This window comes from Amphiura filiformis, chromosome 1 (assembly GCF_039555335.1).
Source record: "Amphiura filiformis chromosome 1, Afil_fr2py, whole genome shotgun sequence".
Lineage (NCBI taxonomy): Eukaryota > Metazoa > Echinodermata > Ophiuroidea > Amphilepidida > Amphiuridae > Amphiura > Amphiura filiformis.
The window spans coordinates 71,670,650-71,683,843 of NC_092628.1; the positions used below are offsets into that span (position 1 = coordinate 71,670,650).

At 35.5% G+C, this 13,194-nt stretch overlaps 1 protein-coding gene across 1 annotated transcript; it reads left to right on the forward strand.

The window, feature by feature from the left end:
• Window positions 1–379: 379 nt before the first annotated feature.
• On the forward strand, window positions 380–4,001 carry LOC140152638 (gamma-glutamylaminecyclotransferase-like). Its single transcript, XM_072175065.1, has 2 exons — window positions 380–1,575; window positions 3,171–4,001. Exons 1-2 carry the CDS (start codon window positions 1,375–1,377, stop codon window positions 3,519–3,521), a joined length of 552 nt encoding a protein of 183 aa, XP_072031166.1. The 5' UTR covers window positions 380–1,374; the 3' UTR covers window positions 3,522–4,001.
• The last annotated feature ends 9,193 nt before the right edge of the window (window positions 4,002–13,194 follow it).

Sequence of the window (13,194 nt, forward strand, 5' to 3'; positions counted from 1 at the left end):
ATAAATTACATTACATACGCCCAATTATGCAACCAGCCCCAGGCTATTTATAAAGTGTCACTTAAATATGGACCAGTGTAACATTAGAATCTTGAAACTGATAACATGTATTAAGGGTGCTTATTGGGGTGCTTATTAGGGGCACTTACTAGGGAGCACTTATTGGGGTGCTTCTGGGGGCACTTATTAGGGGCACTACTCTGGGTGCAATCTGATTTTTTTAAAAACAAAATATGAAAAAAACAATTATAGAATGCCCATATAAAAAGGCATTAATATCAGAGAATGCCCTTTTAATGAGTACAAACATTAAGGAGAAATTATTTCTGTAGTGAAATTTAAGACCAAACAAAATTGCATCTAAACATAACAAGTTAAGATGCTCAATTTCAATTTGGGAAAACATATTGCATGAGAATTTCATCCCACACTCACATGTACCAGCACTCACTTGGTAACATTCAAAAGCCCCTCATAATACTCGCCAGTGTATTCCGGTATTGCACAGTAGTAGTACGCCAGACCAAAAGGTTAGTGAGTTAGTAAGTTATATGTTTGAGAGCTGGCTACAGCAAAATCTGGGGTTATCCTTAGTGTAAGAGAGCACAAAATACTAATAGGATTAGAGTTAGGATTAGGGTTAGGATTTAGGTTAGGGTTAGGATTAGAGTTGGGATTTGTTTGGTATTCTCTTACATGAAGGATACACCAAAATCTGCCAACAAATTAATGCACCAGCCAGCAGCCTTGACTAAAAGCATACAACTCTGTGCATATGATCAAATAAACTAATAAGTCGGATGTCAGGAAGTATTGGATATAGCCATTGAAAATATTCAACTTTCTTTGTATTTTATTGTTCCAAGCAAAGCTAAAATGGCCATATCTCTGGAACAAGTCTAATTATGATGGGATTACCAGCAAAATAAAGCTCTCATGTAATGAAATTTAGAACTGAATTTTAATTTTGATCGACATCGGACTCATTTTAGCTTGATCGCATCATGTAGATGTACTGGTACATGCAGCTTGTTAATAAAAAATTATGAGCTGATACTTATTGGAATGATAAATTGCCTAATGATTCATCCCTAATCAATCGCTGTTTGGTTTTGCTGTGCCATTGCCCTGCCTTGTGTGTTTAACCTCATGATATTATCTGTGGCTTAAATTCATGTAATACATAATTATCTTCCTTCCTTCCTTCCTTCCTTATAAGTGCTGCCTCAGATGGCTGAGGAAAACGCACTGCGTGTGTGCATGGGTAGGAACAATTATAACAACCATTTCTAATACCAAGCAGGTTTCACTGTGAAAAAAGCTTATTTGCTGGCATCTGTGTAGTGTACAAATAACTTAACTGGAATACTATACATGAAATTCAACAACATGAGCAACCTGGTATTTTTGTATGGAACCCTTAAGAATGGCCAACCAAATCATGAGCTGATGACCAAGTCAGAAAAGGGTCATGCCACATTCGTTGGGGAAGCCAAGACCATAGAGAAATGGCCTTTAGTGGTAGCTTCGGAGTTCAATGTTCCTTTTGTGCTTGATAAACCTGGAGTTGGACATGTAAGTAACTTATGAGTTATAGTCAGTTATAGTCCCTTGAAAATTAGCTAATTTATAATTGATAATATTATATTATATCTATTATCACTGATAGGTGATGGGAGAGTATGATAGATGGAAGAGTGCACGGTGGTACCAGGCAAGGCAGTGTTAGAAATAAGAAATATTTTCAGGGGCTTGGGCCCTTAGGTTTAGAAAAACTCTATGGGCATCATAGACTTCTCCTTAGTCCACTTGCCCATTTTGCATACTCTGGCTATTACATTTGAGCATAAAATGCTGATTTGTATTAATTTGTGACGTGAACAATTGATAGATTTTCACATCTGATATTTTCAGTCACTGTACTCCCTCTGTTTGTTAGCTTCGCAAGTGGACTACTTACTTTGGGTTGCGGTTAAGATTCTTAACACGGGACTCTATGGAGAGTTAGGCCAATTTCTGGCCTAACTAAAATTGGCCATGATGTACAATAATGCATCTTTAAATGGATCTGGCTTGTGATCGGTCGCCTAGATCTCGCTATGGTTTAAATCCTCCGGGCACGTGCCATTACCATAAACTACATCATACAAAGCAATCTATGGAATTTGCGGCATGTTTAGCACATCTTACTACCATGCTTGGTACTTGCGGTTAAATTGGATTAATAAATCACGTATGATTGACAGTGTGTTTTAGAGAGCAAAGTCCTGGGATAATGTTCTGCTTAAAAGTCAAAGTACATAGTCGGATTTTTTACTCGGGCTTTTGCGATCAATAAACTGGTAGATTCCAAAATCAGAATTTTTCCATATGAAGTGAGCAATTATAATTATGCAAGATATGTTTCATTCAATATAACTTATTGTCACTAATCATCTAATTATATAAACTCTTTATGACCATTTTACTATTGAACACTTTAATTCTAATAAACATCAGTATAATTTTGAGTTCAACGGAATGCGTTCATCATTATTAATAATAACATATTTTTTAACAAAATTCGACTGTGGCATAGTCTATGGGCACCATTAACTACATTTATAACTCTTGGTAAGACTTCAGCCTAATAAATCAACGATGATAATCCCAATAGTGAGCATTGAGTTCATCTTATGACTTTGGTAACAAAATTTAACAGCAGGTCTGCACATGATTTTCGCAGGCTTTGGCCTGAGAGCACACCTGATTTCTAACGCAGATACAAGATTATAAGGATGAGGGGAATTAAGATCCAAATGGTAGTTCTTTTAACTTTGGGTGTAAACAAAATTTTGACATGGCAGTCTTTGTTGGAGATGACCAAACCTGAGATAAAAGATCTTTATTAGACCATTTATATATGTACGGCAAAGGTTTGAAAATTGCAATTTGACAAAAATAAAGTCTTAAAGTGATAGTGTGATTTGACAGGCTTAGATTGGTACCTGAGTCCCTCAGTGCTTTCTTGATTAAAATTGGTTTCATTCTGCAAAAATGTTCAAATTGTTGTAGCCCACATGAAAATTAACACTTTTATAGGACACATTTTACCCAGTAATAGTTTTGTGTTCCTTTTAAGCTTTTCTTTCATACAACAATTGATTTTGTTTTAATTCTTTCAAAAACAGCATATTTTGGGTGAGGTTTACAGAGTTGATGAAGAGATGCTACATTTCTTAGATGCATTTGAACGTTGCCCAACATTGTATCAAAGAAAATGCCTAACAGTTACCATGGAAACGGTGGTCAACAAAGCTGACACCAGTGGAAAGTCTATGGATACAAAGGATAACAACGCCATCCAAGAATGTTACTTCTATGCATTGCAGAATTACAAAGATGAATTGTTAAATTTAACATTTTATGAGAAGTATGATGCCTATGGAAATCCAAACCATGCACGCACACCACTGGAAAAAATAGACATGAACATGGATGAACTGAAAGATTATTTGACAAAATTTGTATTGAAGCAATAAGCCTTAATTAGCACAAATCATTAAATTAAAATAATATTCATTACAGTGAAACCCAGAGAAGATTTCCAGTATGCCACTCCCTGCAGCTTTTATCCCCCGATGTTCATTGAAATGCAGGTTTCCATCCAAAATACCCATTTTGCATCCTGTTTACCGTGTACACCAGTGGAAAGTCTACAGATTCTATACAAAGGACAACAGCGCCATCCAAGAATGTTATGTGGTGCAGAATTACAAAGATGAATTATTGGATTTAACATTCATTGAGAAATTTGACGCTTATGGAAATCCAAACCAAGCTTACACACTACGAAAAAACACTGACTTGAACCAGGATGACCGACTTGATCATATGAAAAAAACTGTATTGAAACAATAAGCCTTATTGACACTGTCATGAAGTAAATCATTATTACAGTCTAATCTTTATTCATAATAATTATTCTTGAACTTGAAGTGGTCCAGAGGGGAGCATGGCCAAGCACTTGTTTGTTTTGTTTGTTTGTTTTATTTCTTCTTTTGCCTGGGTTACTCATTCAGTGGATGTTTTAAGGTATCCTCTGTTCTTCCATGAGGCCCAGGGGTCACATAAAAATATACATTAAAATACATCAAAATAATGAAACAAAATATTTAAATACATAGGATACATAAATATATAAGCATACACAATCATAAATTTAAAATGGGGAAACTAACCCATATTTTACATATTATAAAATACATAATTTTAAAATACATAACCAACACAGCGCATCAAATTTAACAACAAATTGTTTTTATCAAATATAGAATTCAGAATTCATAATTTTTTCAAGAAAGAAATTTCAGATTTCAGATTTCCATTATACTTGCCAAAATACAGCATAAAAGACATGTTTTGGAAACTAAATAATTTACACGGTTTGAGATTTGTGACACAATAGAATTTACATAACAAGAAAATTTAGTATTTGAATTAAATAAACATATTTCTCAAATTATAAAACAATCGAAGACTTTTAACACACTAAAATTGATACAGTAAGAAATTTTAACGGCATTTCAATTATTATACACATTTGAAAACTAAAATTTTGATTGCAACATTGGCCAAATACAAGCCTAAGGCCATGTTCACAAAAAAATTTTTTAAAGGTTTGCTACTTAATTACACAAATGGTCATATTACACTATTAAATATTGCAAATATTATTACACACTTAAATACCTGTTTTTGAAAATGGAAGTATTGGTTGGTATTGGATATTTCAGATCAGATTTCAGATTATTCCATGCTTTGGCCCCCTGAACAGGAAAGAACGTCTTCCAGCTTCAGTTCTGGGTTTAAAATTGAGAGCTATATTACCGTGAGAGCTACCTCTTGTATTATGGCCATGATTGTCTCTAATAAGAGTAAAAACATCATTTAGGCCTTCAGGAACAAGCCCGGCTAGGCATTTAAAGACAGTGATACATAAGTTATCATGTCTCACGATCACTTAGGAGCTTCCAGCCAAGCCTGTCCCTAATAAATGAAGAAGGTGTGCGAACAGGGACCCTGAGTATAGCTCTCCCAGCCCGATTCTGAAGACGTTCTATCCTGTTCTGGAGAGTATAATTGCAGTTACCCCATACAATGTCACAATAACTGAGTCTGGGAAGCACAAGAGCTTTGTAAATTGTATTTAAATTGTCAGCTGATAGCCACTCTCTAATTCTATATAGAAGACCAATATATTTTGAAACATTACAACAAATTTGATTTATGTGAGGCTCCCAGCACATTTTTTGATCCATAGTGAGGCCTAAGTATTTACATTTATTTACAGTTTCCAAGACATCATTATTCAAAAATAAACTAAGATCATCAGATTTACTAACATTACGACTTGAGCAAAAGAGCATGGCTTTGGTCTTTTTTGCATTAAGGATGCACACAGGATCACTGAAGTGTTACATGGCCAAAATTTAGTTTTCATCACTAATGTCATCTTCAAACCGTATTTTATGTTGTCATTAATAGATTTTAAAGAAATCTTAAAATTTGAACCATAAGAAAAGCTATTTTAAAGACCCTTTTTTATTAAAAATTCGTCAAAATGCAAAAGCAAATAAATCATTGTTTTCCCGCAATAGATCGCGTTCTCGTAACGCTGGCGTACTGCGGCGTACAGCTAGCAAAGACACGCACACGTGGTGGACGGTGGTAAACTGGATGGGCGAGGTGATTACTGATTGAGGCGCTGGAGTGGCCAATTTTTTTATATGAACATATAGTGAATTTTTTGTTTGTTTTTGTTTAATTTGTTTTTCAAGTTTCATTCATTCATTCATTCATTCATTCATTCATTCATTTCATTGTTAGTATTTGATTTACCAAGTTGGTGTAGTTGGACAATAATAGGCCTATTATATTAGCTTATATTTTATGCAGTCCCAGCCTTGGTTCGGGAGCCTCTGCGGTCGTTCAGTATCGTCTTCATTTTGAAGACCATAAAAAATAGGCAAGCAGTTAGGGCCTACTACCGGTAGGCCTATATTAGATACCAAAAGGACCCGAATAATGTTTCAAAGTGTTATTAAAACACGGATTTAAGATTCGTTTTCAAACGTTCTCTACTCCTGATTGACCATTAACGCAATGTCAAAAACGTTGACATTTCAATAGGCCTACATCATGTTGACCATCTAGGCATAGGGCTAGGCCTAACTCTATGTCAAAAATGTCGATATTTGAAATCGGCATAGCGAGCACATAGCGTTTATGAAAGCATTTTCATGAATGTTTTAATGCTAAATAATAATTTCAAGCGAGAAATATAATCGAAAACGCAAATTATTCGTGCTTTTTTTTCATAACCCATTTTAACTACATTTCCATTAGTATGCCTATTAGGTCTACCATGCCATGATTGTGATAACTGACCTTTTGGTTTTACAACACTTTTTGCGAATGTTTTGGCGAATGCCTTTTTATTTGCAATGTTTGTCTGGCTTTCAACTTTCACGTTTTCTGCATGCTTTTGCGTGAATGTTTTCATGCAGTGTTTTAAAAGCGCTCTTTATAGCATGATGCCTATATAGGCCTCACGGTAGGCCTACTGCATAAACCACAATCTAATTTAAAGCCATAAGTGTTCCGTTTTCTACTTTTGAAATTCGGTTTTGTTAGGCTATGTAAATTTCCGTGTTTTTCAGTTTTCTTGTGACCTCTCCGTGTTTTGCCCGTTTAACATATATATATAGGCCTACTTTTTGTTCGTTTTACAAGAAGTTTATTCAAGACATATTACAACTTTTACCCCACTTTTTACACGTTTATTTGATTGAAAACAACAACAGACACTTTTTTTTTTTTGTATTTTATTCACTTTTTATGCGGTACAAAATATTTTACAACTTTGATATTCCGTAACAAACAATTACAATAGCAAAAACGTAATATTGAGTAAAGCGACCCATCAGAATCTTTTAAAATTTTACTTGGGATTCCTGTGGTGTAGGCCTAGCTTTAGCTTTATCTTTGGCGGCGACGGGCCGCTGTGGTGCCTCTCAAGCACCAACTAAAAAGAAAAAGCAACAGTAGTAATTTGTCAACACCAAAAAAAACAAAAAAAAGAAAGAAAATCACCAAAAACATTGCATTTTTAAAACAAAATTATGAAAATTAGTACAAAACAGAAATCGCAATTATCATGATTATGTCTCAATTTATTCTTCATTTCATAAAACTTCCTGATTATCTGCTAAAATAATTGCTTGTAAGTTATTCTATGCTAATTTTAATGTTCTGATGTCCATAAATTTTAATACAGAGCATGATCTTTTTTTTTATCGGAACAGGACAAAATTGTGCAAAAATAATCATGGTTTCGATTCATGACAACACGACCATGCACTGTGCAACTTATTCGCGTAACCTGTCTGTCTGTCCCATGCGCCCTGTCGCTCCTCAAACGCCGACGCGACATCGCGACCTTGCGGAAGCTCTGCTGCACCATGGAAACAAGACTGCAGTAAATAAAATGGCTGCACCATGTGGATAAACATCTGCCGAATGTGCACGGATAATTTTGTCATATTGTATATTTAACCTTCTAAATCACCAAAAAAATGCCAATCTGCTGCAGTTGGACGCCCTTCTCATTTTCTAACTTGACCAAAGCGTCACAAGTCACGGATTATATATTTATGGAATAATCTTCAAAATGGACCTAAAATCGGCTGTATTTTTCTAAATCGCGATTTTCGGCAAGTTCACTTTTGACCACTTTTAACCATTTTTGGTCCGCCATAGCGTCTAAATGAAGCATCACTGAGGTAAGTTTTTAAGTCAAGCGTTTAGATATGGCCAAAATCTAGATAGTGTTTTTTCATTTTTTAAATTAGGGCCTAAAACTTTTTTATCACCCATGATTCAAAAATTTGAACACGGGTCACACGTTTTTACTGATTTTTTGCATATATTTTAAAAACTAAGCAAAATTTAAAAAAAAAAAAAAAACACTTTCTAGATTTATTTGTCTAAATTAATAAAATTCATGTTTTACAGTTTTTGATTTTCAAATTTTTTTTTATGGCGGACCAAAATTTTTGGTCAAAAAAAGCTGTTTTTGGGATTTTTTCGAAAATTGTACTTTTTGACCCAAAACTGACATTTTAAATGGATTTATGAGCTCATTTCCGTTCAAAAAATGTATACTTTTATATACTTTACATAAATAGTTTTCGAGTTATGAGGTGAATAATAATGGATAATTAGTGATCCTGTGTGCCTCCTTAAGAGTGAGTTTATTTCTTTCCATCCACAATGCAATTTGAGAAAGGTCAGAATTGAGATGATCATTAATGTTATGAACATCTTTGGAAGCGAAAAATATGGCAGTGTCATCAGCATAAAGGTTGATTTTTGTTTCCTTAGAAACAACAAGGGAGAGATCATTTATATACATTGTGAAAAGGAGAGGGCCAAGTATTGATCCTTGAGGCACCCCATACTGGACTATTTCAAATTCAGAAACAACATTTCCAACTTTAGTGGCTTGCTTCCTATCATACAAATATGAACTAAACCAATCCAGCTCCAGACCTGCAATTCCAAAAGATTTGAGTTTGTGAAGCAGAATAGAATGGCTGACTGTGTCGAAGGCCTTCTTGAGATCAATAAAAATGCCTCCAACAAGATGACCTGCATCCATGTTTGTAAGGATGTAGTCAGAAACCTCAACTAAGGTGGTGAGTGTGGAATGTTTTGGTCTGAAACCAGATTGGTTTGAAGAAAGAAGGTTGTTTTCACTCAAGTATGAATAAAGTTGATTATGGATCAGTCTCTCAAAAATCTTCATGACAACAGGAAGGACGGATATTGGGCGGTAGTTATTTACCTCAGATCTAGAACCCTCTTTAAAAAGAGGAGTAACTCTACTCGTTTTCCAAGGTTGGGGAACCTGTCCCATAGAAAGACTAAAGTTAAACAAGTGGGTCAAAGCAGGTGTTAGGGGACCAGCCCCTGCTTTTAACAGACGACTACTCACACCATCTAAACCTGTCGCCTTCCTGTCATCTAAAGTTTGAAGAGATTTAAAACCTGATCATTTGTAATTTTGACAAATTTGAAATTACTAGAACATGTATCAGATTTTTGAAAATCATTTGATGGACCAAACTTTTTGGCGAGATTTTCTCCTACAGTGGAGAAAAAATTATTTAAAGTGTTTGCAATCACAAGCTTGTCATTTACTATGCCATTTTCACTTTTCAAAGATGTAATATCACTATGACTTTTGCCAGGTAAAACAGATTTCAAAGTCTGCCACAATCTACGAGGATCACTTTTGTTTTCATTGATTTGCTGGTGGAGGTCTTTGGCCTTTAACTTATCCCCTGAGTTTGCTACTCTTCGTCGCAGCATTTTAGATTTGACCCAGTCTGCATCTAATTTGGTCTTTTCTGCAATTTCACGGGACTTTTGGCTCTGACGTCGCAAATCAAGATATTCATCAGTGATCCACCTAGGCTGTTGATTTGAGACTTTGATCTTTTTTGTTGGTACATGTTTATCACAAAATGGCAAAAAAAGCTTTAAGAACAAATCCCATCCATGATCAGGTGAGCTGGCACTGTAAACTTCATCCCAATTAATATTGGAAAGATCATCGACAAATGAGTTCTCGTCAAACTGACGAAAAGAGCGGGCTTCAATGATTTTTGGATCCCGTTTTGTTCTTATGCCTTTTCTGCTGGTATAAATAAATCTATGATCACTGTACGCACAACTGATCACCCCATTGTTAATATACATGTGTGGTCTATTTGTCCAAACATGGTCAATACAAGTTGAGCTATTACTTGTGACACGAGTAGCTTTTGTTATAATTTGCTGCATCCTAAAATTACTCATTGTTTTTTCAAATTCTCTCCAATTAGCATTATTGGTTTCAAACTGATCATAATTAAAGTCCCCTACACATATAATTTCACATGGATTTCTTCCCTTGTTCAATGGTTCTAATAATTCATGTAATATTGAACTAAAAGTCTCACAAAAATCTGTTTCAATTTGCGAACGGTAGATCACTCCAATTAAAATCGGTCTTGTATTTGGTAATGAAAGCTTTATACACAGAGTCTCGGATGATGGTGGTAAATCGGGTTCAAGCATGGTGTATGGAAGCTGGCTGTTTATGTAAACTGCAACACCCCGCCATCGCGTGTTCTGTCCCTTCGATGGAAATCGTAACCCATGATTGATAATTCTGATGAACATATTGTGTAATTAATTTTGGTCTCCATAAGAGCTATGATATCAGGTTTGCATTCTTGAATCATTAATTTTAAATCATCTATCTTTGCAAACAGAGTTAATATTCAAACTATAGGGACCGTTCACAAACACTTGTTAGGGGGGACCTGATGTAAAAAAAATTCATCGCGAAAATGTTTTGCCCCCCTTTCAGATCTCAAAAATTTGAGTCCCCCCCCCTTTGTGACATGAAAATTATGGGTCAACCCCATAGAAAAGCATATAAACTCAATTTTCCCAGGAAATGTGTGGTCAATTTGTTCAAGCCCCCTCCTTCTTTAGGAGGGTCAAAACATTTAAGGGCCCCCAATTTGCATCAGCCACCACCCCCCAACAAGTGTTTTTGAACGGTCCCTAGGTGTTTGCATTTCTAATATTAAGACAAAATAAAAGTTGACAATGGTATGGGTTCTATAAAATAGATCCATGGAAATATAAATGAGATTATTGACTCATTTTCTATCAAGCAGGCTTGGAAAAAAGTTAGGTTACAGAGGTTGGCCGGATGGGTAACACTTTGATCCAAAGAGCCGGGGCCAATCATGTGCTGTGCCCAAAGGCCACATACAATATTTTTCTTAAAGCGCCCCGGGGGGAAAGCAGTCCTGAATCCGCCCTTGCTCACTTGGTAGCATTTTAAAAGTCACTCATAATACTTGCCAGGATATTCCGGTATTGCACAGTAGTAGTAGGGGAGAGTGGGGTAAGTTGAGCCAGGGGGTAAGTTGAGCCACCCCCTCTAGAAAGAAAATTTAAAACTTATCTTACTTTGCAGTTCCACTTATTTGTATATGACATAACAGAGGCTTCTCAAGTGTAATATGGAATCATTTGCACATAGGGTAAGAAAGCTGCATTAGAAAGTTCATTTTTCGCACTTTTTTTGAACTTTTGGCAAAAACCAATTTTTGTCATGTTTCACCCAGAAAGAAAAAGGCTAAAATGATAGCATTCTGGGTATTGAGGATGTGATATATGAACACTATTGTAGAAAACTATTTACAACTGTAACAAGCTTTAGTCAGGCGGGAGGCTTGGTTGTTGACAAAAAGGGTCACATGGGGCAAGTTGAGCATAGGAAAAACCTGCAGAAATTTCCCCAATTTTTTTATTCAAAGTAAAATCTTGTCAGAAATTACTTGTATGCAATATTTAGATCAAACTACTTCTATATCAAACTATTTTTCGACATAAATACCTGAAAACAGCAATTGAAAAAAAGGCAAAATTGAATTGCACAGCTATGGCATATACTGTGCATTTCTATGGTGGCTCAACTTGCCCCCGCGACTGGCTCAACTTACCCCACCATTGGGGTAAGTTGAGCCAATTTGCAAATGATTTTTGGCGTCTCACTGTGCGAAAGTGCAAAATATTGATTACAATTTTGTGGTATCATAACCAAGTAAACATACATATGTTTCATATGTAACACTGCATTTGGGTCCTGCTTTATTTATTTGAGCGTAGTAAAAGTAAATGTAAAAAGTGGCTCAACTTACCCCACTCTCCCCTACTTCAGACCAAAAGGTTAGTGAGTTAGCATGGTTAGTAGTAAGTTATTTTTTATAGCCTGGAGAGCTGCTATAGCAAAATCTGCCAACAAATTAATGCACCAGCCAGCATAGAACTCTGTGCATATGATCAAATAAAATAATAAGTCGGATGTCAGGATATATTGGACTTTCATTGTATTTTATTGATCTGAGCAAAACTGAAATGGCCATATCTCTAAAACAAGTCTAATTATGACGGGGTTTCCAGCACTTTTCTATCAAACAGGCTTCGAAAATGTTAGGTTACAGTGGTTGACCGGATGGGTAACACTTTGATCCAAAGAGCCGGGGCCAATCATGTGCTGTGCCCAAAGGCCAGCACATTACATTTTGTTACCTGGAGAGATTTGATCATGTCTCACCTCCTTTTTCAACCAACTTGTACAAACTCTCTATTGTCATTTTTGTGTATACTCACATTATTCACCTTTTTCGTAATCTACTTTGTTGCCATTGTGGCGTTTGGCTCTGCTAACTCCAATTAGGCTGGAGTTAGCAGAGAGGAAAACTGAAAGCAAGGCCAAAGATATAAATTACATATGCCCAATTGTGCAAAGTTAAAGCCATATTATAACATTTGCTGAGGAGAACGCCCTCAATGTTTTTCAAAATTCTGTTTTTTTACACGATTGTAATATACTTTGTTTAACTAACATGTCCTGTACTGCAAAAATCAAGATTTTAGGTGCTGTAGTTTTGTCAAAATTCATGATTTTGAATAAAACGCAGGAACCGTTGTTTTATTAGGCATATTACGATGGAAATATTAGTCGAACACGTACATGATGCGGTTTACATCACAGTACTACACGGCGTGCAGAGTGGTACACACACATCAATGGCCCGTGCAGTAGCAAAACTGAAAGAGCGACATGCATTGGTGACATCTGCGCTGGTAGTAAATATCAGTTTTCTTTGCTTTACCTCAGTTGTCTGGCTCAAAATTAAAAGAGGACATATCTGACAGTTAAAAGCTAACATTTTATGGAAAAGAAATACCAAATTATTGTTTATAGAAATGTTATAACACAGCTTTGGAAAGTTATAAAAGGTTGTCAGAAAACGTTTAAATGTCGGGTTATATAAAGGGTACATTAATGGTATAAAACGTTTTCATAACAGTAAATAACATTTGTTGGTAATTTACTGCACAGCTAACACAAATGTTTTACAGAAAACATTTAAATGTTGGGTTATATAAATGGTATATAAACGTTTTAATAACATTCCAAAAACATTTTTGAAAACTTGGTACAAATCTTTCTTAACAGAATGTTAGTTTGGCGTTGAAAAAATATTTTGTTCACCATGTTTGCCCAAAATATTTACAATA